The sequence below is a fragment of the Hippoglossus stenolepis genome, chromosome 19 (genome assembly GCF_022539355.2).
Source record: "Hippoglossus stenolepis isolate QCI-W04-F060 chromosome 19, HSTE1.2, whole genome shotgun sequence".
In the NCBI taxonomy this organism is placed as follows: domain Eukaryota; kingdom Metazoa; phylum Chordata; class Actinopteri; order Pleuronectiformes; family Pleuronectidae; genus Hippoglossus; species Hippoglossus stenolepis.
This window is the reverse complement of record NC_061501.1, coordinates 15,617,332-15,643,183: the sequence shown is the minus strand read 5'-3', so window position 1 is coordinate 15,643,183 and position 25,852 is coordinate 15,617,332. Positions and strand designations below refer to the sequence as shown.

The 25,852-nt window shown below is 45.1% G+C and overlaps 1 protein-coding gene across 6 annotated transcripts in view; it reads right to left on the bottom strand.

Annotated features, from left to right (window-relative positions):
* The window catches only part of scrib (scribble planar cell polarity protein), a 57,455-nt gene extending 31,908 nt beyond the window's left edge, over positions 1-25,547 (bottom strand). For 3 of the 6 annotated variants that reach the window (XM_035142346.2, XM_047344637.1, XM_035142350.2), the window contains exons 1-3: positions 24,458-25,546; positions 1,215-1,332; positions 217-295 (exon numbers count right to left, since the gene is read on the bottom strand). In XM_035142346.2, coding sequence (XP_034998237.2) covers positions 217-295; positions 1,215-1,332; positions 24,458-24,616 — 356 coding nt within the window. In that variant the 5' untranslated portion in view covers positions 24,617-25,546. Of the gene's footprint in view, positions 1-216; positions 296-1,214; positions 1,333-24,457 lie in introns of all 6 variants that reach the window. The other 3 variants (XM_035142345.2, XM_035142348.2, XM_035142353.2) reach the window with 2 other exon arrangements.
* Positions 25,548-25,852: the final 305 nt, after the last annotated feature.

The following is a 25,852-nucleotide window of genomic DNA, read 5'->3' as shown; positions in this document are numbered from 1 at the left end:
TGAAACGCAGACTGTACATTCAAACAAGTACGATTCACTCGCTGCACATTTAAAATTGGAACGTAAAGTAATTAAAGCAGGCAAACAACAACTTTCAATGCTTTGTTTCATTTTTCAGGCCAGTGCTGCGTCTCTCGTCCTTGTTCTTTCCGTGCAAGCACAACATTTTCTCCCAGTGTTGATGAACGGAGCGATGGGCCGTTCCAATCCACTTACCTGGAGAGGGGATTTCCACTGAAGTCTGCGATCTCTAAGGCCCTGCAAAACTTTATGCTCTCGGGGATCTCAGGAATTTCTGCAGGAGAAAAGAGGAGGTGGGGGCAGAGTCAGCACCATGAACACACAGATGAGGAAAGAAAGGGGTCACATTCTATAGACCGAATCATTTTAAGTTCTTTGTAATCACAACCAGATGGCAAAAGCAGAGAAAAGAGAGAGAATGGAAAAGTAAAATGAGAGACAGAAGTGAAAGTTGTTCTAGGGAGGATTGTGTTCAAAGTTTGAAGTGACATCTTTATTTTTCCTCAATCAAGTAAAAATTTGCCTTAATTACAATTTTACAGTTCATTTTTAAGTCTGTGCATTAACACATAACTTAAAATGATAAAGGGTTTAAGGCGATGATTAAGATGAACTCTTTCCTGCACATATACAAGGCACAGGTGGAAAAATGACCCACTGGTCTGACCAGGAAAAGCACTTATACCACTGGACCCTGCAGGTGCACGTTAAGAAATCCCTACTGAGCCAATGACACTCATCTGGCTCGGCGTGGTCCTGCAGCAGGAGCAGGAAGGCAGACAGGCAGACAGGCAGACAGATGGGAAAGGCCCTTACAGGCCACTGCACACCGCTCTCACAGCACCTGGTGCAGTGTGGAGCAGAGCAGATGTCTCATATCTACCACACAGGCTCTTCCTGCCTCAGTGTGTTTGTGTGCAGCATGCAAGGACAAAGAGAGGGCAGGATATGTGTGTGTGTGTTATAGATGATGAGTAGCAGATAATAATATATGCAGGCGTTACTGGAATGGGTTTTTTCTTACATCTCTGTGACATTTATAACTAAGGGCACAGTTGGCTTGTGGGCGCTTCATGGAGATTAAGCACCATTTTGATTGTCTTATAGGTGTGAATCCAGGGCAGGGAGATTTATTCAATAACCACTTGTGATCAGATTTCACTTCCCTGCTCTATATGCATGTATTTATGTACCGTTTCTGGAGATGTCCAGTTCCACCAGCTGCATGAAGTTGGCCACCTCAGGTGGTAGCCTCTGGATCTCATTGTCACTCAGGCCAAGCTTCCGTAGGTTCAGTAGTCTGAAGAAAGGCTGCAGACACAAATAATGAAAGTTAGTTGAGACAGAAGCACCAGTAAATTTGCTTCTTCATCTATCAAATCACATAGTGAAAAGTGCACATCATAAATTCATATAGTTGCTGATTGTTTTCCTGATCATACCTGTAATTACACACACAAAAACATTCTGTATATTCAAAGGGGCTCCTACTCCAGAGCCGCTTTTTAAAACATCCCATCCCCATATTCCCCAAAACTCCTCCTTGCTGTGGCCAAGCCAACCGAACAAAGCGTCTTTCGAGAGGAGCGCTGAGGAGAGTGCTGCGGCTGTGGCCATGCCAAGTGCTTTCACAAGAGCCTGGTTGTTGAACAGGGCAGCTTTCAGAAACATTCCTCTGCCAGCAGCGCTGCGTGCGTCCGTGTGTCATCTGTGGTTCAGATTGACAGACAAGACAGGCTAGCAGGGAACAGCAAGCGCAACAGGCCCAAACTATGCAGTTATTAACCCCTCAATCAGTCCCTGGTCCTGCAGGCAACAGAGGAGCCACTGTCCGCTCTGTGAAACACCACTTCACTTCTCAGACGGTGGGATGGAAGACTTGACGAACTTGCTTTTTGGGTAGGAATTTGTTTAAACTCATTAATCAGGGATGCTTTCGGAACGCAGACGTCAGCGAGCTTGTGGCCTAAACGTTAATTCAAGTTAAACTGCTGTCAGCAAAGTCCAGCGCTGAAAACATCCCTTGCGTTCAAGTTTTATTTGTCATATGCAAGTTAACACAGGGTCAACGGTACAATGAAAGGTGTTGGACAAGGAGAAACCCGTCCGCTCAGCAGTGCAATAGTTAAATAAAAATAAAAGCAAGGTAGAAAGAGCCGACTATAAAAAAAAGTCAAATACAATGTGTGTCAATAAAGGTGAAGATGAATATGCCTAATTGGAATATGCAGACAATTCCAAAGCTCCTCCTCCTTCAATGGGATTTATGTTTTAAAAATGTGGCACTGTTAAGGCTCGTGTTGAGATACGAAAACAGAAACAGGCGAAGCTTTTTGTTTGTACTCGTGTCACGATCACGTCATACATATTTGTGCAAGACTCCTGATGCAGAACAAATAGACAAAACAAAGCAGTACCACAAAAAAATCATGGGGGGGGGCAATGGTTCAAGCGAGATGCCCGTAGGACACGAGGACAACATTTCAACAATGGCGGATCATTTGAGGAGAGAATTTGCGAGTTTTACATCATTTTTCTTTTGCATCATTACATCCTTCTCCACCGACGCCGTGTTTGTTGTCAGAAACTCTGGACTCTGTGCCGCACTCTAGTGGAAGTATTGCTTATCAACCATGCAAACATTAAGGACGCACGGAAGTATGAGCAGTAACGGTTACGTTGTTTGAAACTGGCATTTTTGTTTTCGTACGTAAAAGGAGGCATAAATGAGCCTTTACACCCCCGTGTACTAACTGTTGTAAATCAGATAACACGAAACCTTCTTTGGTGTTTACTGTCAGGTTTATACTCGACAGACGTGCAACACACACACACGCACTACAGCATTTCTGGGAGACAGCTCGACAATTACGCTGCCAAAAGAACTGCAGCACTTCAGCGCCATTCTGTTCCTCGATGAAAGACACTTCCTGCTCTTGACTAGTTTTGTGTATGTGGCTACAAACAAGACTGTTTTTCCCCCCAGAATCTGTCTAGGTTTTGCCTGTACTTTCGAAAAACAGAAACAAATTCCCAGAATGAGTTTAGTACTTCACACTGCGACCCCACCTGACGGAGGGAGAAGTGGGAGGAGGAGTGAGGAGGAGTGAGGAGATAAAAACACAGGAAAGGACACAGCCAGAGAGAGACAAAGAGGGTGTTGGCCCACCGAGTAGCAGGTGACAGGTATCAGGTGGCAGGAATAGGAAACAGGAGCGGAGGACAAACATGTGATCAGGCCAAGCCCAGATGGGAGCCAGCCCCCGGAATAGGAGAACAGGTGACATTCAGAAAGAGAGAGCTACTCCGGCCGGGGCGGCTGGGATACAACTCTCAGAATGAGCAGCGTTGACAATTGTACGATACGATTCTAAGTCTGCCTCAGCTGGGAAATAACTCTTACACCGAAGCACGAGAAGCCATTTTACCGCCGACACACAATAGGCAATTCTTCCGCTCAGGCAAAAGCAATCAGCCAATAAAAGCGTCTGCATCGGAGCATTCCTCCCCACTTTTGATATCGTCCAGAGCTCCAATGGCGATGAGGGAGAGCCACACAGTAATGCAATCATGCCTGCGAACAAGTAATTACGAACACTCACAAAGATGGCCATTCACTCCTGAGTGGCCGCTCGTTCAAGCTCGCCAGTGCTTTTTCTCGGAAACAACTGTGAAGCTGTACCCAGCAGTCGTCTGTTTCCGAGAAACGGCCACATGCCAAATAACATACTGACGTTCTTCGTGTGTAACATGTAATAAATCTGTTCTTTGTGTTCCACCGCTTTCAGGACAGTCGATAAATGCTATTTATATCAATGAAACTGGATCTGACTTCCCTGCTGCTTCCTACTGACTGATGCACTTTCAAATTAAACAGGAGCCAAAGGTGTTATAGAAATCAATAGGAGGTCAATTGGAATAACAAGCGGGAGCAGAGGGATTTAGTGTACCGCCGTCTCTTCATCTATTACCTCTTACACCAAAATTAGTGGGTATATGTGCAGGTTTTTTAAATACTGGTAAAAGCACCAGTACAGGAGTTTGCATTTCTATTTTCTTTTCCCTGGATAATGTCAGGTCAGAAAAGGTTCAGTGCCAGCGTCTACATTGACAAAATAAAGAAGAAACTAGTGCCGTCACCAGGGGGCCATGCTGTGGTCACCGCCGAACGAAGCTAATAAAAACCCTGGTCTATGATTGTGTCCGTGCCTGCAGACAAAAGCCAGATGTTAGTGGGTTTTTTGACCAGTGGAAAAGGGGGATTGTGTTTCCTATACAACTTTGCAAGTGGGATGTTTTTACGAGGGACATGCGAGAGTTGTTTGGTTAATGAGGGAGTGAAGCTGTGAACAGGAGGGTTCAGCGCGGCGGAGTGGGAAGGGAGAGGGTAAATGATCGTCGTGTCAGCAGAGGGCAGCGTGGGGTCTCCGAGCACTTACAGTAAATATATATCAAACCATTCACCACTTAGACCACACCACAAACATCCATGAGAATACTAGCCACACATTTTCCTGGGCATTTTAATCAAAGTCCTTTTGCCAAATCAATACTTCTCAGAATTAAAAAGCATTTACTGGTAAATTACATCATAATAAGTAGAACGAGGCAATCGTCAAAACTGGAAATCAACACCAGCCATGTGCTAACTGTTGATAAATCTGTCAAATCTGTGCAGCAGCTTTTGTTTGACGGAGTTTGTACATATATAAGAGACACTTGGGAAGTTAAAACATCTTCATGCCATGTTTCCTCTTAAACAGCTTTGAATTCCAGGGGAAAATGAAGACGACAAATCACATTAATGGTGGTAAGGACAGCGATGAGAGCAGACACAGCTGCACTGATTCAGACTGTGATAGAGTTTCACACAGAGGGAGGATCGGGTCTGTGCAGCATCCAGTGTGGCCAACTCCAGCCAGTGTGGAAAGGGTTCTGTGGTGCGGGCGTTTATTAGAAATATCCCCATTTATTATACAGTGAGGGAAGCCCAGACACCCACGAGCAACCTGTGACAGAGAGGAGTCTGTGTGTCTGTGTGTCTGTGTGTGTGTGTGTGTGTGTGTGTGTGTGTGTGTGTGTGTGTGTGTGTGTGTGTGTGTGTGAAAAGACACGATGCACTTCAGTGTGTGTGTGTGTGTGTGCGTGTGTCGGACAGTTGTGAAATAACTACTTTGTCTTATCTGCATCCTCCGGCTTGAGCGTGTACATGTGCGGTTGTGTCCGTGTGTGTGTGTTTGTGTGTCTGCAAGCTTGTACTTATTGCAAACGTGTCAAATCACTGGAGAGAAGACCCGGTGCTGTAGGTCTTCAAATCAGCACACACCACTGTTTGTAGTCTCACTTTTACTTTGGTTAAAGTTGCCAGGAACCCTGGCTACAGTCGTAGGACTCAGCATGTGTGCGCCTGGGGGATACGGCGGTAAGTTAACATGCATATTTGTGTGTTCATGTGTTTCAGCGGCACTTGGTGTTAATGAGATTGTTTATGTGCGTTGGAAGATGCAACGAACGCAAATAACTCCAGAAAAATTTACAAAAATGTGACTGCGAAAGATATAAAATTAAAATATGCATGCTTTTGGGAAACGTGTGATTAAACTGTATGTTGTGTATGCGTTCCACTGTAGATACAGTGAGCTGAAGCCTGATGTTCACAGAGGCTGCAGTGTTCCAGTCAAGTGACTCCATTTAGCTTATACGGTTTCCCTCCAATCATGCATCAGACTGAGCAGGCTCTTCCTGCTTTGTACACACACACACCCCCCCAACACACACACACACACACACACACACACACACACACACACACACACACACACACACACACACACACACACACACACACACACACACACACACACACACACACACACACACACACACACACACACACACACAAATAACTTTACTTTATAACAATTCTATACATACTCAGCATTTTCTTTTCTTTTTTTCTTTTGTCTACCTCATTCGGATTTGCCTGCTGCTGTAACAACTGAATTTCCCCCGGTGTGTGGATCAATAAAGTTTTATTTTATCTTATCTAATTCCAACCTTCCACTTACAGGGAGTATCCAGTGTGCAGGAGACCGTAGAGAAACTCCAGACAACGAACTCCATGTTTGTCCTAAATCAACAACCTGAGGCCAAGTTCATTGTTTAAAACACAACAGTGTAAATATCCATGAAAATGACTTATTTCTGACGGAAGAAGGGAAGTTTGTATAACTTCTGTAAAGGCATAAAGACTTGGTATTAAAGTGAAACTAAAAAATGGAGCTGAACCAACTCGATCAGGTCTCAGCTCGCCTAGGCATTTAATCCATGGACCCACTCATCTCACTTTCATCATCTGAGCTGGCAACATTTACAGCAACATACCATCAATGAACTGCTCTGATATTCTTTCCTCATTTTTTTCCATTTTACTCTTGCACACTTCCTCTCCTCTGTAAGTCCTCTGGAATTCCTATTCACACATTCCGGAGCCTCTTAATCTTTTGCCAAATCTGCCCCTGTCTCCAGCCTAGTCCTCATGTCCCCACTCTTCCCAATATCCATTCCCCCCACAATGCCCACACAAACTACACACACACTACTGGGGGTGAGGGGCTCAAAGAGCGGGGAGGGGAGGGCACATGCTTTTGTCCTGGCCTGGACTCTTTCAGTGTCCGGGCAAATAAAAAGCAGAGAGGATTTGGTTGACTGAGTAACTTGGTCGGCCACTCGAATGGTGAGCCTCATTACAGCCCACTCGTTTCTATAGATAGCAGCAGACATTGTTGTGGCGTAAACTCAGTACATGAATGGCCACGGACACAAGACAGCTCCAGCGTTAGGTGGCTGTGCATTCAGGAATCAGTCCTCCTCATCTTACTAAATCCAATATCTCCCGTGCAGAGTTATTTGAAACTAAAAGCACATGCACCAGCATGACTGCAAGCGCAGTCATTTCAAGGCCAATGCTAATGGAGCAACGTGGGCTGAAGTTGCTCGGTTGCTTGGCCAAAGCTTCCCCCCTCCCCCCACAGTGCACTGTTTGAAACCCAGAGTTCCCAAAACCTCTACACATGAATGACACCCTAACTGGTCCTCTCCCCCTCTTCTTTCCCACTGCTCCACCTCCTCCCTGGGTTCTCTCAATTTTCCTTGGCAGAAGGACAAAGGCCAAGCAGCAGCACCACACAGGGCTGTCAGTCACAGGCTAGCCCCCGCTGCCCCCGGCCCTGCAGCCAGGCCAGGGGATTCCTCCATTGTCCAAAAGGGTACCGCGGAGAAGATGCAGAAAGGGAGAGGGCTGGAAATGAAGGGATGAAGACTTGAGAGAGGAAAGTGGCAAAGGATAACAAAAAGGCAGGGATGACTAAGAAGGATAGAGCAGGGGAGTGAACAGTGCCGAGAAGAAAAGGAAGCTTGTGTGCGAAGTAGAGAAGAGGGAGCTGCGAGAAAGGGAGTGACACTAGACCACTAATGAAGAATGGAGGGTAAACAATGGTCTCCCACAGTGCTCTGGACACATCACTCCACTAATGGGGACAGAGACTTAAACCACTGACCAACAAATTATCTCAACTCACTGCCCTTTTCCCTGATAGATGAATAATGTAATTTATGAACCAAAAACATCCAACAAATCAACAGACTGTCATTAATGTGGTTTTGTCTGGTGCACGGAGCCTCATGGTGTTGAAGACAATGCAGCTTATCAGAAAACCCACTCACTAGTGATGCACGGGTCAAGGTTATTTTATTTCCCGCAGTCACCCGACAAATTATGAGAGGGAATCTGCAAAAATATGCCTAATCCAAGACCAGAACTTGTGCTATAAAGTGCAATTTCTGCCATATTGTTATCAGTTACCTCTTCGTTCTGATGAAAAACAAAGGTTTCTGCAGTGATCTGTTAATTATAGTTTGGCTACAAAGACGTGTGATAGACGTAGGTGTCCTTATATTGTCCTAAGGGTGTAGACAGCTGGTACACAAGAGAACCGAGGGGGCTCAGTGTTTCTTAGTTATTTGTTATTTGTACCAGAATCTTGAATGTTGCTTTGTCGTTTTGTTTTTAACCGTCACCCTCTCAATACTTTCTACTTCCACCACACCATCTACCCACAACCATAAACCTAAATTCCTCCTCCTCCACCCACAATCTCCCTTGTCTGCTTGTATAGCAGGTGTGTGCATTCGAGAGATAAAGAATAAAAAGAAACAACTAAATCCACAAACACTGCAGCAGCACACAGTGCCGAGTGTCATGCGTGTTTCATTTAAGACAGCACAGCTAATTCTATTTGCTTAATCAAATATCATTGCACACAATATATAAGTACTGTGTGTTCATGTTTTTGGACGCCCATTTATTTGTGTGTGTGCCATTATAAAAAGGCATGCATTCACTTTTTGTGTATAACTTAAGTGGCGCTTTCAGTCTCGACCACATTATCCGGCCCCAGTCCCCCCCGGGCTGAGCGGGCCACACAGAGAGGGGGGCGTGGTAAAACCAGCGTGACTGACAGCCTCACAAGCTTCCATCTACTTACACCTGTCCTGGTGACTTTGATCAGTGCCGAGATCAAACGCAGCCCGAAGTCAGGCCCAGTAACGCCTGAGCCTCCCGCACCACATTAGCGGTTTTGAACTTTAGTAGCCAAGATACGCTGAGACAATAAGACAGATAAAGGTTGTAGCTAACAATAAAAAAAACTAACCACTGATGATACAAACCAAATTTTAATGCTGGTGTTACAAACCGGTTTTATCATTATTTTTGACAAATAAAACTGTCCAAACCACATATTTTTTATAAGCTGGAGAAAGACTCGACAGTTCAGCCTGTTGAACAACTAATCAACTAATAGTTGCAGCTTTAAAATTGTACTCTGTTGTTCTGTCTACCCTCCGGACATCCGGTGCTTTGCTGTGGGTTCTCTTCAGTGAGGATGTGTCAGGACAGGTTCTGAGGAATGGATAAATGGCCCCGGCTGAAGGGGTTTGGGCCTTCGGCTGTGCACACGTACAGTTAATGTGTTTACATGATTGTGTGTATGTGAGTGAACTTGTGTGTTTATGCCTGCTGCCTCACAGCACCATTGCCTGTATAAACAGGGGGACATGGGGAAGGATGTCGTTGAAGAAAACGAGAACAACCCAGGGGAAAGAGGGAACCACGAGAACTCGAGCACAGCCTGACGGTGTTTCCACTGAGCCACTGTTGGTGCAAAATGCGGTTCCAAAATCAACATGGTTAATAAACCACCACAATGACTTTTCCCCCCTTTGCCTCCTAGAGTTTTTGTTGAGTTAACAAAACACTGTTTAGGTTTCAGCAAATCCTGTCTGAATTCAGCCAAGTGTGCAACCAGGAGTGGCCCTCTCCTACATCCATATATACAATGTCAGCATAAAGAAAGAGAGCCTGAATCACACTTTCTCTCTGGTGATGTAGACTCCAGAGAGCTAAAGGAGGAAGATTGAGTGAACAGGTGGACAGGACATTGTGTGGCTAAGAGGTTCCTCTACTCAAGAATATACATGGCTACAGAAAAAACCTCTGTGACACATGAACATGAACCACAAACCTCTTTACTATACGTCCCCATTTTGTCTAGTGGAAAAACATAATTAAAGGTTGAGGCAGTTTTCTATATGTATAAATGTTTAAGTGCACAGAATTATATTTAACCCCTAAATGTATAGTAATGGTAAAGCATGTGGCATATGGAACTCCTCCCCTACCAAGAATGGTGAATGGTTGGTGCAGTAAAGAGATTTCCAGTCACAGCATTTTAAGAATAGACGGGTAATCTGTCTGCCGTTGCCATATTGGTGGGCTAATCACTGCTTTGGTTTCTAAAACTGTCACAGTGATAGAAAAGCTTGCACCACCAGCTCTGGGACACCGCGACTACAACTTGATTAACACAAACTCTCAGTGAGAGAGTGAGAGAGAGAGAGAGTGAGAGAGTTAGCACCGACTCCCAGTACAGATTTGCAATCCAAACCAAATTCAAAGCAGCAGCTGAGCTGAAAGCCTTGAACTTGATCTTTCCCAAGCTCTCACACCTGCCCACAGTTTCCACGTTTCAGATTTCACACAGCCTCTCGTCCACTTGACAATCAGAACACTTAAGTATAATCAATACTTTTGTTATTGACAGCAATCTACATTAGAGAAAACCGGAAACAATATAACAAAGTAAAACTACAAACTGAGCTACAAGCTTGGGAGTGAGCAAACAGCCGAGTGCTGGGAGGTTTCTGTGGTGATGAACCAAACTTTAATGCCTCTGTCCAAAGAGGGTGCGGCATTAATCAACACCAGCACTGCCTGGAAATGTAAATGAGGACTGGTCCTGCAGGTGGCTGCAAAGTCCCCGAGCAAAACACGGCCGCATACTGAAGACAAAGAGATCAGCCCGAGTTTTGTGAGCAGCAATTATTTGTCAATGCATTAATGGCCAATGAAGTGCACACTGCTCCCATTCAGGCTTTGCTGTTTAGTTAAGCTAATGGCCTGAGATTCTCCAGCTATGTGCTCATCCAGCAGGAATGAAGGAGTACACAGGGAAATCAGAAACTGTGGAGGAGACCCTCCACCTCCACTCACACTCTCTGACTTCATCACACGCGTTCTCATTCTCTTTCTGTGTTCCCACAAACATGAGACAAAAGCAGAAGCTCTATTGTTTATAGTCCACAGAGGACGTTGGGCTCTTTCCTGGATGGGAAGGTTCCGGTATGTGCTGCCTGCCTGCCAGCTCTCAGTCTGTCCCACGGTGGAGCCATGCTGCAGGGGATCAACGCAGCAACCAGAGCCCCTGGCGCTGCATTACCCGGGTGTTGTATATACAAGGACTTTTCTGGCTGGTTAACGTAGAGTCGGCCCATATTGTAAATAAAAACACTAGTAACAGTAAGAGCTTCAGAAGATATGCACACATACAGAAACATGCAGTCAAACAAAGACGGTGCTGAGGAGCTTTACGTACTTAAGAATTTAACCTCATATCTCATATCCAGACTCTTAGAGAGAAAAAGACGATCTGGTCACCATGTACAATTTTATTCAGTTTCAGGAGTCTCTCTACTCATGCTGTGTAACATGTAAACATCTAAGTGGGTACAGAATATTATCAAAGCTTCCCGCAGCTACTTGACATATTTTACCACAGGGACAACGTTGAGAATTACACCGTTAAAAAAACGTACTAAAAGTTCTTGTGTATCATGATTGCACCAGCAGCCTCACTACAATTGATTCATTGTGTGTGTCCAGGTTGGGGCCTCCCTCTCAGGATCGTGTGGCTCAGTGTCTTCTAGTAACGGTCTTGGTATTCTCTCTCTCTCTCTCTCTTGCAACGGGCATTTCACACAGGTCTCACTCTCGCTTCACATTTCTCTCTCAGGAATGTTCCCTGACCGTTTGAAAGTGACATGGAAGCAGACAGCTAAGGATGCACCATCCAAATCCCAAATCTTTCCCATGCATATTTAAGGTCAACTGACATTTTGTGATCAAATTAAGAGAATTTTAATTCAAAGCTGCTAAAAGGGAAGATTTTAGCCAAACCTGAAAGGTGCTGGACAGGGGCTCTGAAAACCAGAAGACAAGAACCTGCCACACACCAGTTGAAGCTCACACAAAATTGTAATTACTTCCCTCTAAAAAAAAAAAGGGTCTGTGATTAAAAATCTACATGGGATGGAATTAAAAGTTTGTGGGAGCAACTGCTCTGCGGACATTTCTTGTCTTCTTGCCAATATCACCCCCCACATTCTTAAATCAAATTGTGTGTAGACGGGTGGTCACACGAATTCATTTGCATATTTATGACTCATCCACAGGGTTGGCCTACAAGTGACCCCATCAGGTGGCATTAACAGACATGAGCTGACAAACATCTGTCAGTTCTGCCTGGATCCAACAAATCTGGATTACACAAGGACTGCCGCTGTTTTAGAGGGAATGAATTAAAAAGTGTGTGTCACCAAAGCAAGAAATTCCGTTAAGCTACTTAATTTACTGTATGTAGTGAGTCTTTAAATGCATGGGTGGTTTGCATAGAATTATATATTTAGGGCTGTGCAAATACACCAAGTTTGGTAAGTGGTCCTAGAGAGAAGCACAAAGTCACCTCTATGTAGTTCACTGCTCTAGTATCCTTGCCCGTGGAAAAATAACTGCTCCACATTAGGTGTTGCTGTGCAGCGTCTCTGCTTTGCTGCTGCTGCTGCTGCTGCTGCGGCTTTTTCAAAGTCCAAGGACAAAGTGTGGCTCTGACACAAGCAGACCTACTCTCTCCCTGCGCTTCTGTACAATATGTAACACTCGGGCAGAGGCCGCCGCTTGTGTTGTAAGCAGATTTGGGACAGTAATGGCTCGGGCCTCTGTGCACAGACGGCAGTACGGTGCATCTGCAGTGACAGGGAAGCCCCACATCTGGTTACTCTCCCTGACAACAGAGTGAATGCACCCCCGCATTAGGCAACCCACTGGCCCTGGGAGATCCATCACCGTGGAGACCAGCATTTGTTCAATGAAGAAGCCGGGGGGGGGGGGAGCAGAAACCTCCCGAGTGACGCTCGACTGACGATAAAGTGAAAACTGAGCCTCACTTGATTCACACAGTGTATCTGCTCAAAGACAGCAAAGCAGTATGTGAACATCTTCGCCTGTATCATCACAGAGTACAGAACAATTTCTGCGTCAATACAATACACAAGAAAGGGCTGCAGCTACTTTGGATTACAAGCCAAACCCCATTAATATGTCACGGAGACAGCATAATTAAAGAGTTGTCTGCACACCCCTCCCACATGACTCCAGAGAGGATCAACGCCAGAGACCAAAACACTAGTACTAAGCCCACAAGCAAGCACATGCTGATCCGCAGAGGCCATCTGATGCATGCTCTGCTACATGGGTCATGTCGTGGACCGGGTTTGTGACGGCAGCTCTAAAAAACACGCTTGTGAGGAACCCGATAAAAACAAAGATACTTAAATTGTAGTAAAAAGCACAGGCAGCACATGTACTTTTGTCAGGCTGCCATGTTCCTTATTTAACATAGTATGAGGTGACAAGGTCCAACCAAACATGATATACATATCAGTTTTGGGCAGTTCTCGTTTGGCCCTGGGGTTGAAGCTGTTCTTAAATGTGTTTGTCCATATTAAGATGAATCTGAAGCGTGTACCAGAGGGCAGCAGGTCATCAGCTGCTCTGCTGAGTCAGAGTGCTCCAAAGGGAGAAAAAGAACAATCACGTTCACTGTTGACAGTCAAGCGGTTGCTGGTCATGTCGGTCCGGTCGGTTGCTTTAGACTCCCTGATAACCTCTCTTAAGTTCCCTGAACCCTCACACACAACTGCAGTTGTTTCACCTTCTGTATTTCAGAAAAAAGACGAGGCGAAGTGGAAACATTCCCACTCACGTTTAACCAATTCTGACATTGAGGTTAAACATTAGCATAATACAGTTCAGCAAATTCTCATTCTATGCATGTTGTTATGGCAAAGTACAAACACACTCCCACAGCCAAATTAATAAACTGTGACTTCTGACAGTTTCCATAGTTGAATAATAAAACTTGTCTGTGGTCTCTCTGCAGGATAAACTACTTAATGGCATCACTCTTTCCTCAGACATATGTGTGCTGCCAAGTTATGGCTCAGTATCAGTCAGTGTGCATCAAAAAAAAAAAAATCAAGAAATTACCTTATTGCAAGCAGGCAAAAATATGAATATAAATACACAGGCAGTTGAGTTCTTTTTTGACATTATTTCAGCTCAGCACTGTCACAGTATTCCCATTTGTGTTTTAATGGCCCAGGAGAACACCGGCTGACTTAATTACAACAGCAGAGACTCATATTTAACAAGGAAAGGCTGAAAGTAGGTTTGCTTAGCTTGACAATTCAACTGAAGCAAGATCCCGGCGAATCATGCACGCCTCAGTGTTGGTCTATGTATGGTGCCTGTGTGTGGGCCTCACCAGCACGGGTGTATAAAGTTCAAGTGTACGTGAGGGTGAGAGAGGAGTGAGTGGAGCTTCACGGAGGGCAGGGCAAACTCCTGGAGATTCCAGGCATGCCTGCATTTCCTCGGAAGTCACGTGCTGCAGTGCAAACATGGCTGTGCAGAGTTAATTACACAGAGCACACCAGTTCACTCACCTCTCCCCAAACCTTTCACACGTTTGAGGCAAGCTTTCTCAAAATGCCAGTTATAGAAAGTATCACAACTTGTGAAAATCAGGCATTTTAAATTAAAGAGTAGAAAAAGTGCGCCCCTAAGAACAAATGATTTCTATTTTCTGTGCTGCTCCGGGAGAATAAATATTGTTTTTGTGAAGTTTGAACTCTCGAAACAACTGCGAGGAAAGCAACGTCTGATGAGAGAATAAAGCAGACAATGAGTTGCATTGTTAAACTGCTCCACTTCCGAAACTTTAAATAACTGACCTTTTCACTGTAGACAATACCCAAAGCATCAACACGCACTGAATGAGTCATCGGATCCATCTGTTGTGTTCTGACCACGTCGACTGATTTAAAAGCCGAGACATCAACACAGGACGAGGTAGAGGAACGAGGTTAACTGCTGAGGAAGCATTTTCACAAATAAAAGGAAAATGGTGAGCAGAAGAATCGAAGTATTCTAGCTGCACTGGAGATGAAAAGATGTGCTCGGGGGGGCTTCTGCCAGGCCGGCTGATGTGCACTCTTGCATGCACACATAGTGGACATGAATTGCTGTCCAATTCTCTTCTCTACAGACCTGTTACTGCTTCGTTTTGTTGTTCATCGCTGCATGAGCATGACACACACATGCGTGCGTACTGCTTTGTTGTCTCTAAAGAACCCTGCTGTGCTTTCTATTGGCCTCTCACGTCTATTCTCTGTCATACACATAAACATTCTCCCATCAGCACTTCTCTGGTAGACGCCTGAAACTGGTCATGTGTCACAGCCCAGACATCAGGCCTGTGTTATATTGTATTCACTCAACAACCAATTAACAGACCATGACCATGGAAATGTTGTTTCCTTATAAATCCTCCCAGACAAGAACTATAGACTTTTCCTCACAAGTATCTCTGCACTGGAGACTTGAGATGATAATTGATTTTATTGAAACCAATGACATAATAAAATCTGCTTGTTGGTCAGATTCTTATTGTGATTCGCTGAAAAACTCCTGATCATTGTGGAAAAACATAAGTACGTGCATGGAGCTAATTTTATCATAACTCAAAATAATTACCCTCAGTAATGGATGTGTGGCTCATGTGGCGAGCAGTGGCAAAGTCACAAATACACAACATTCCTGAATAATAAGTTCAGTAAGTTACAGCATATTGCTGGTGTTGTCATCCCTACTTTCACACTATCTTTCTTCATGAAACTAAGCCATACTTTAGACCTTAAGCTCCTCTGCGCCATGACTCCTTCTTGTTTCAAGTTTCCAGCAGCATTCACACACACATAGACGCACAGACGCACACAAAGGCCTCAGGTCATTGTTTTGCAATGCACAACTGTAAGAAATACATGCCAGCATCGATTAAGGAACTGATACGCTCCGAGGAACATGATTAAAATAGTTCAGAAAGTATGTACCTGGTTCTCAATTCCCACCACTAATGGAGATGGCTTCATCCAGTAATTCACAAGGTGCCCCAGTTATTTTTCTGTACTTTTACGCAGCTTCAGGGAAATAATTCCAGATTTAACTCATATCTGTCAGTTGGTGCCTGAAGCAGGGATGCAGGAAAGAAGCTAAATTATTTTGTGCAATATTAAGATCATTATTATTTTTAAATATATATCGTGCCTCAAAGCTACTTTTATAAGAATTTCTTTGTACAATGAAATTTACATTAATATTAACAAAGCTCTGTGCAGGCAGAGGCAAGAAGAAAATGCATTAAAGCCAGACACTCAATCAACACTGAGGATGAACAAATTAAAACAAACTGTGTCTACACTTAAAATCATTAAAAATGTCTATACTTCGGGAGTTTGTGTAAGTAATTCCAAGTGGATTAAGGTTTCAGATCTCCATGGTACAGAAAAGAGTAGGTGACAGACGGGATCTGAGCAAATCAGAAGAAAAACAATAAACTGAATGAAACCCTGGTAAATAAGGGAGTCACAGTGGATCAGACTGGAAAACAATCTCAGGAAACACTAAACACTATAGACATTACAGTTAATGATACACCTTAATAATCTGCTAGCAACACACAAAGAAAACATGCTTCAATAATTCTGGCTAATGGCAGGAAAAATCAATAGTCTGATCAATATGGAATAGAAGCAGACAGCAGAGCAATTTAGATAAGTTGTGAATGATTATTCGGTCAATAATGGCAAGTGATCAGGAAATTCAAAACGCAGAGCGATGCAACAGGGCCCCGATACTGCATAGTACACATTTGGATTATTATCAGTCAGCAAGTAAATACTAGAGCACAAAGTTGATCTAGAAACACAAGTTTGGACAAAGTTTTTGTGGCAACACATTAATGGCTGCTCAGCTGTCTCACAGAACAAAAGCCACGCTCTCAGTATCCCCAGATATTACATATTATATTTTACCAGATAAGATTATGGTAAATTTATTAAATTTTTCAAAAATCAACAAGTACAACGTAGTAGTTTAGAGACGGTCATCAATCGCTGGATCTGGGAGAATATTCTCCCAAATGGAGCCAAATGTTTTCACTCTGGAGACTTGTGGATGAGAGGCTGTGAGATAGTGAGTATTTAAGTGGTGCAGACACCGCCATCGTGGTAGTAAACACTGCGGCAGCCATAACTTTATAACTGTACTCATGTGTCAGGACTCCTGAGCTATTGGGCTTAACATTCCTTCATGGGTTGGAGCCACATCTTGTAGGATTACGGAGAAACAAGGAGATTTACATCATTTATCATAAACACCCTCAGTTCGAGATACTGTGAGCTTTTAAGCGTGTGTCCAGGAGGGAGGAGAGTGCACGGTGAATGCTAAAGAAAATTTTTCCTCAAACCCCCTGTTGTCAAGATCCCTACATGCTACACAAACAAGGTCCCGAGTGGAGATGGTCTCACAAAACAGGGCATTCCTCGGCTCACTTGATTATTCCCACTTCCTGCTCAGGGAGACGCTCCCAACAAAAGAGGAATCAACAAGAGAAACACACGCATCAACAAATCAGACTAGCTAGACGATGACGCTGAGTGAGTGCCTGAGTTGCCCCACGGAAAAAATAAAAACCAGAGCTTTGTGTGCATTGAAGCAGGCACTAACCCAGACTTAAAGTCACTCTGAATTGGCCACCTGTTACTAAAGACAATATAAAAGCTGAGCTGTTGTTGTGGTAGCTGTTGTGTAGGAAAAAAAAAAACTATGGCTGATGGGTTAAAGGATTTAATCCAATTTCCAATACTAGAGCCGGAGATATGAGAGCTGAAGGTGACGGACGGGGACACATCTACAGGCAGTGGCGGGAAAAAAACATTGGGGTGAGGATGTGAGGGCTATCAGGTTTTACAGCGACAGATAGAGGCCTTCAATGACTGTGTGTGTGGTCAGCAGATAAAGGCTGGTATTTGTTTGTGGTCAGTTTTAATGTCATCCCAGGTGACCTATTCCCCCGCAGCCCCCTGACGGATTAGCCTCAAAGGGGCCATTTGTGTGACAAAGAGTGAAGATCCTGAGCTCCTGTATGATCGAAAGGTTCGAAACAGCATCAACCCCCAAAGAAATGTCAGGGCTGAATTTAACCACTCGAGAACTCACGTGTTCGTCTGTGGCAGCTTTCTCCTTTGGAGTATGTCGCTTTAACACAACCGGTTTAAATGTGCCAATGCCACAGGCAGAAAATGTACTTAAGCAGAATATACACTATGGATGAGAACAGGATGAGCAAATATAATGTAAAGGTTGGTTACAGATGAGAAGTGAGTACATGTTTACCAAGCAGTTTTAAAGTACTCTTATTGTATCTTATCGTGTAAATACAATTTATTTAAATTGTATTATTACTGAATCTATGACACCGTCTTTATTGCATTGTATTATTTACTGAGCTACATGTTTTTTTTCATTGACCTTCACGGCAAAGGTTTTTCACTTGTTTGTACAGTGTGACAAATTCAGATCTTAAAATCTTCTCTTTGTCTTATTTCTTGGCAAATTGATTATATATGAGGTTTTGACTGTTGGTTGGTCAAAACCCAACATCTCCAGATTTCAACTTGAAGTAATGAACTGATCAAGAATATGATGGTGTTAGTTGGAGCCTTGAAATGATGCGACTGAAGATGGAAGACTTAGAAACCATTTGCTTGTAAGAAGGATTTAAATGTGCCACTCCCTGCATCCTAATACAGGCAGACCTGTGCCCTTTAGAGCTGATGTTTATTAAAACACTGGTTGCTAAGTGGATGAACTCAACACACAAAATACACAGTTGGACAAAAAAAAAAAAGACAAAATGGTGTAAACCTGTCCATCTTGTCCGTGTGGACTTAATGTCTGTCGCCAACCGATCTCCTATCCTATCACAGTGCTGCAGCAGCACAGCCACAAACTCTCCTTTATCACAAACAGCTGCCACCGCCATCAATTATTCACTAGAGCTTTGCCTCCTTGTTTACCTTTGAGGCTGGTGACCGAGGCCACAGTGCATGGGAGACCGGCGAGTCAGTGTCGGGTCCAAATCACTCCGCCACTGCACTGAGGTAGGGAATCGTCGCACGCATGTCACGTGACGGCCCAACCTTGTATGGGAAACGATACTGTGCTGAAAGTAACAGGGACCACACAGGGTGGAGCCAACAGTATAATAATGGGACCGTGAGTTTCCATGTTTCTCTGCCTCACAGGCTTGTAACTATTGATTATTTCCATTATTGAATGATGGATGGTGATTGCTTGCATCTGTGTTTTCTTTATATTTATAGTCATTTATGATAACATTTATGGCAAACTGTGAAATATCAGGCCACAATTAAAGGTCTTTGTCATAGGGATTGGATAACAACATCTCAGTAGTATATATTCTACTCCCCAATATCGATAGTCATTGGCCAGGCTGTACTTCTAACTCAGTGTACCGTTTTACACTGGATGTAAATGGTTAAGCACAGATTGAAGTCTCGAGGCAAAGAAGCTGCATTTGAAGGACAATGACACTGAGGAAGTGGTCAGTGCTGTAAAAAAAGAAGCAGGGCAGGACATTAAAAAACACTGTGTAATTGTCCATATCCATGTTACACTGATGCACTGTCCGTGAAGAATGCATCATTTCTTTAACAGAAGGAGGGAGATTGTGTGAAGCAAAGCAGAAGATTCATCTGCACTGTTTAGAAAACTCCAGGGAACCGGCAGTTTGCTCTGTGACCACTTCTCATGGCTGCTTCCTTCCCACCTGACACGACATATCAGCCCAGACTCCAGTGTTCACGGATGGATGCATGGGCCCTAACATCAGAGCCCCTGAGGACTGAGGATCAGTTGAGCTCAGCTCGCAGATCAACTCCTCCAGTGGATGTGCGAGAGCGGCCCCACTCCCTCTACCCCCTGTTAATCCTTCTCCGGAATAAAATAAACCCCCCACCACCACAACATACTCACTCTCTCCCACACACTCACCCACACCTCCCTTTACCCCTCCCACTAGATTGAGGGGGAGGGGGGCAGGCAGGATGTGAGGACCAGCTGGTCATCAGCTCAGACAAAGAGACCTGCTGAATGTGCTCCTGCATCAAAAAGAAAGTCCGGACTCGCACACCGTTGTTTCTTCGTGGCCTTGGCAGCTCTGGATCTCTCACTTTTCAGGCACTGAGTCACAACCCGACCTGCATGGGGGGGGGGGGTCTAAGTACAAAAGTTTTTAAAAAACACCTCAACTTCTGTTTTTATGACTGATGTAGTCTTCTACAGTCAAGATGGGGCCAGGTACGACTGCAAAGCGAGGAAATCTTAAAGTCTGATCTGATGCATTAAAAACAAACCATTCACACCACAAATCTTATTTGAGATTTACACTTGGTGAACAACAGCACCGCTGACCTCAAAACGTTTCACCAAAGCAGGAGGGAGAAGAGCAGAGGAGTGAGAAAGAGCTGAGCTAGAAGAACAAAGTGTTTTTTTACTGCAGCGAGGTCGGTGGCAGGTGTAATTTATCTTAGGTCCTAGCCTGGTTCAGCTGCTCGCTGGGGAGAGACAAACCAGGGCTCCCCTGTAGAGTTCACTGGAAACTGAGGGAGGGAAGACACAAGGCCGAACTCGACAGGACACAGTGAGGATACAGTAGGGAGTGTATGTGTCATATATTATTAAAGCAATCTTTGTTCATTGCGCACCATACTTCAGGTTTCAAGCCCAGGCTGCATTTTTCTGACACCATAATTAGCAATTATACAGAGGATAGGTGGAGCAGCTCTTCATGCTCAAATGTGACAATGCTATTTTCTTCTTCAAGATAAAGATTTAAGAAACAAAGACACAAAACAAAACACTGCACTATTCAGACTTGGGTAAACAATGGTGGACCAAATCACATTTAGCACAGCTGAGTGACGGGGCCTACTTTTGGTTTTACTTGACCCGAAGCAGAACGTACACGAGGGACTCCAGAGAAAAGGGCTCAGATTGTTATCAGTGCGTTTATGTGCTCGAAAAGAAAACCAAATGGCAGAAAAAGCAGATCCCAGAGGAGGCGTTCAGTGAAACGCACTGGCCTGTACGCAGGGGGGGGTGCGTGTCAAAACTGTGGTGCTGAGGGGTGTTTTCACGGCCGGGTGAAGCCCTAATCTGCCCTTTAGCCACAGATCTGTTAGCACACACAGAGAGGACACTGGTGACAGCTGAGGATTACAAAAACTGCATAGTCATCCCTCCTATTTATCATGCACATATACTTCCACAGCAATCAGAGTGCAAAGTATGTAAACATAGGATTTTTCCTATTTAGTCTAAACCTGACGTTCACTTACGACGCTGTTCAATTAAGAATATAACCTGAAATCAGTCGTGTATCCACTGTTAGCCATGACACGTGTCCTTCGTAGGCCCAATATTTGCTGCTACGGTTCTGACATTTCTAGATCTGACAAGTGTTGAGACTGGAAATCCGTAGTGTAACATATCAACTGCACCTAGTAGTTCATATTAGGTAATACTACTGGGAGCAACATAAAACCTGTTTCGCAAAGTCTGGCAGGGACACACCCATTGGAATATCTGTTCCCCTTTTCAACTATGGAAAAGCCAATAAGAACAAATAGATAAACGTGGTTCTGTGAATGTGTAAGAGCTGATGCACCTGCAGTCCAGTGTTGACTCCAGAGAAAGGGCCCACCTTGTGCCTTTAAGCAGGTGCAACTGACCTACAACGAATCTCAGAAAATGATCATTTGGGTCATGATATACTTAATGTAAGCTTCGTCAGAGGCAGGACAGGAAGAGCCATGACACTGGATATGAGGGAGGCGATCAGACTGGTGAATGGACTTCTTTGTAACCTGTCATGGGACTGGAGAATGGCTAAAAATTTAATTCCCTGTTCCTCAACATGATCTTTGAAGCAGGGCTAGTTTTCCAAAGTAGCAAAAGAGAAATTCACATCACTTTATTGCAAACTTTGCTGCTTAAACACAGAACTAGCACCCGCCAACATATATTGTTGAATACAAATTTAACGAGATTATTTCAAGCAGCTTGTGAATAATAATTGACAGAAACATAATCTATAAGTATCAATGCCACATATAAATAAATCTGTGTTTTCTCCATTGCTGCTTAAGTGTCATCATCGTGGCTCCTTGATGGTTAAACTAGCTGTAAACACACAAAACAACGCACTAATTAACACAAGAGACCCCATAAGGGCAACCTGAGATTAGTTTTTGGCCAATGAGAAAAAAGAGCCGCAATGCAGCATTAAGAGCTAAAGATGTGAGGGCATGAGGGGAATTCCCGACCAGCTGCCCCCTCAACAGGTTCCATACAGTCATTTCATACAGATATGTCACAATATAAATGCTTCAGGTCCATTTAATAAAAGAAAATCACTGCCTCGACCCCAGAATGTCCCACAAAAACAAGAATAAAGTTTCTTTTTTTGTTAAACATTAAATGTTCTTGATGTGACGAATGGAGACATAATTACCACAAAGAGCGTAATCTGAGATTGGTGGGCAGTGGGGTGGGGGTGAGTCACAACAAAGTTAAGAAACTGTCAGGACGTCTAAATCTCCATCTGTTCACTATCTTAAACCCCAACCAGTAGGATCGAGACCACACACCCACAGCAGTGACACACTAATTACAGCTACACATCACGCCTTATTGGTCATTATCACTTTAAAGAGTTTCCAGCTTGCCAATTTAATGGCTCCATCCATTATGGTATTGCGTATTTCAATGATTTCAAAATGTAAGTGCACCCAAATTCACCTGACTGAAAGTAATCCTGTTAGACGGGTGTGCATGCATCAGACTGTGTCCCCTGGGTCAGCCAATAATCGAGCCGACATTGTGCAGACTAGTTTGCTTTGCATGAAAGTCGGGCTCATTCACGGGTGCACGGGATGAACCGAGATGTTAGTCTGACGTCTAAAAACAGCCAAAGATTGACAAGTAAAGTCCACAGACTCATCTCTGACCTGAATGCACACTGACAAGAAAGGGGCACGCAACTGCAAAAGGCGTTCAGACCCTCACCCGCTTCTCTGCTCATTATGGTAATACCATCATCATACAGTCAGTGGTTTTGTTCCTAGCTGTGTACAGGCCTGACCTCTCACACTGCTCCCCAGCCGAAGCCCCGCTGACTCCTCAGGACCAGAGAGGGCCCGTATGCTTTATGTCTGCACGCTATGTATTCACGGCGACCACACGAGACATTCTGTCACCATGCATTTGTGTCTCCTGGGTGAATCCGGCGACACACCAAGAGGCAGGGCTGCTTAGTTGGCTGTCTGCACCAAAGAGCTTGTGCACAGCCTGTCATTTAGTATTGCAGGTACACTGTGGATGTCTCACAGGTATGAACTCAGAGGTGGGAACGTGCACTGTCTGCAGAGAAGCCTCATCAGGCAAAGTAGGCCTTCGTTTTATCGCCAAGAAACATCCCCAACCCATGAACGGGATGGAAAACAGGTTAAATACTGATCAACTACTGAATGTGTGTCTTTATGGGCTGCTGTGTCCATCTGTGCCAAAACCCCACAGCCAAATTTGTGTCCTGGGGGTAGTTATGCAAAAAGCTGCCTTTATCTAACTAACACAAGGAGGGCTGATCTTAAATATATTTATCTAACAGCTTACAGGAAATGAATTGTTTCGAAAAGCGCACCTTTCTGGGTGACTCTTCAGTGTCCAGACTTGTTTGGCATTTGTGATTACAGTCTATTTTGTGTTCTGAATATGAGGCGTGTTCACCAAGACAATGAAAATGAAAAGTCAAAAGTGGTTTCTTGAATAAGTATGAATCTACTGCCAAAAAGACAAACAAAAAAAGCTCTATTGTTTAGGATTCCCAGGAGGCAACAGGCAGCCCCGTGTCACCACTTCAGCCTCTGTCGACATTGACAAGTTAACAATCTTAATTAGTGAATGTGCCACTTGTCCCTTTCACCACTGACCTAAAGCCATGAAATGTGAGAGACCAACAATGTTTACTACTGACCACTCTACTACCGCCGGCTGGCTATTCATAGAAAGTCCCTGTTCCATCACAATCACAGCCAGTGCCTCGTCTTGATAATGCAAAATGCTAAAGATTAGTAGGAGAGGAAATAGTTAAGTGCCGCTCTGAAGCAAACAGACGGACAGCAAATCTTATTCCCTCTTAGAATAAACTCTTAGACCATGCAGAGAACTTTTGACATGTTTTAAATAGTGGGAGTGTGGGTGGGGACTGCATTGAAGCTCATTCCACGCATGCCTTCCTACGCTGCATCCAACCCAACTGGCAACTGATGCCCTTACTACAGGCAACATGGTGTGTGTGTGTGTCAGCTGTTTATCCTCTGGGCTCATGATTGATCAACAACCCCCCACCCTTGATTTTCCCCTTCACTCAAGTGTTCTAGCAAATACTTGTCCATGCATTCCTGCAAAATATGTGAAGCGTTAACTGCTCGCAGAGCTTCTCCCCAATCATCACGACTCAAGCTCAACTCTTCTGAGACCCCTGAGTGGTCTCTACAAAACAAAACACTTCACTGCAGCCCAGTGACAACACCAATCTCCCAAGAAAGCCAGGAAGGAGTGTACCTGTGATGCAAAGTACCCGAGCAGGTCATATCCTGCAGGCTTTTCTGCAGCTTATGTCGCCTGGCCTCTTCTGCTCAACACATGTGAATGAAACTTTGTGCACGTGTGTGGTGGTTTAGGCTTCAGTGTGTTGACAGCCTGGACCCTGCGTACCTTTGGTAGCTCCTTGAGCTGGTTGGCATCGAGCAGGAGCTCTTCCAAGCTGCGGCTGTAGCGGAACACCTCATCGGGGACCGTCTGCAAGTTGCAGTGCCGCTTGTCCACCGACTCGACGTGGCGGTTGCAGCGCCACAGGGGGATACACTTCAGCATGTCCGGCCGCCGTGTGGGGGGGGGGATTGGGTCGCCGGTGCTACTGAGATCTCCGCATCGGATGGGGGGGTGGGAAGGTCGCGGGGACAGCGGGTGGGTTGTTGGGGCTCACTCAATGTCAAATCACGGTGTTCTCCCCTGAAGAGGAAGAGGCCGAAATCCACTTATAGAGACGCGAAATTAATCCCCTTCGATCGGTCAGCGATGTCCCGCAGCGTCAGCCCCGCCGCGTCCCGAGTGCTGTCAGCGGCATCCACCTCCGGGAACGACTAACCCTGTACACACGGAACCGAGGATCCCCCTCCTAGTTGGGCTTACCGCGTCGCCTCGCTTCGTCCACGGGCTCGTTCGCACTGGAAGCAGCGTTAGCGCGTTCCTGCTACCGCCGCCGTCCCTGGATGGTGCTGGACCGAAGCTCCGTCGTCGCTAGCTGGGAAAAACACGCAGCCGAGCCCGCTACGCACACACGCAGCTCCCGGTGTCCCGCTCATGAGTGGCGACGGGCTGAATGCTAACACGGATATCGCCCAAAACACCGCGAGCGCGAGTCGGCGGAGATTAACCCGCGGTACGGCTGCGCAGGGGACGTCCTCACCGGCTGTGTTGTTAGCAAGCTAGCTCCCGTTAGCTAACCTCGGCTGGCGGCTGGATGAACGCCTTTGTGCTTAGCTACCTCCGGCTAAGGGCTGTGTCACGAAATGCTACGGAAAACCACCTTCTTCAGCCGGTGTGCGTCGGTGTCAACATCCCCCCCTCAAAAAGACGCGAGGGAAACCCGCCCGGTGGCTGCTCTTTCCTGGGCGACGGGTGGTACAAAAATGCCAGCGAGCGAGAACAGGGGCTTCAGCAACAGCCGCGCTCCGACACCCCCCACCTTGTTGAGCCGAGGCAGGCCGGTTTGGCGTGTGGGGGGCTGGGCGAGGGTTGAGCCGGAGCCCCGCCGCTTTGCGCCCGTGCGGCACAGGGCCACACGCGGCTGCGGAGCTCCATCCAGCGGCGGGTCGCGGTCATCACGCAAACATGAGAATATCTAACTAATCTCAGTGTTCCTATAATGACTGAAAACTTTATTATAAACTTAAAACCATTTTCCTCCATGCTCCATTCATGTGGTGACTGCACAGGCAACTACAACACTAGCTGGATGATCATGTGCCTTTAGACATAGTATATTATCCAATAGTGTCCTGGAGTATTAAAGTGAATAAAACCAACTTTTAATTGCTGTAACAGATG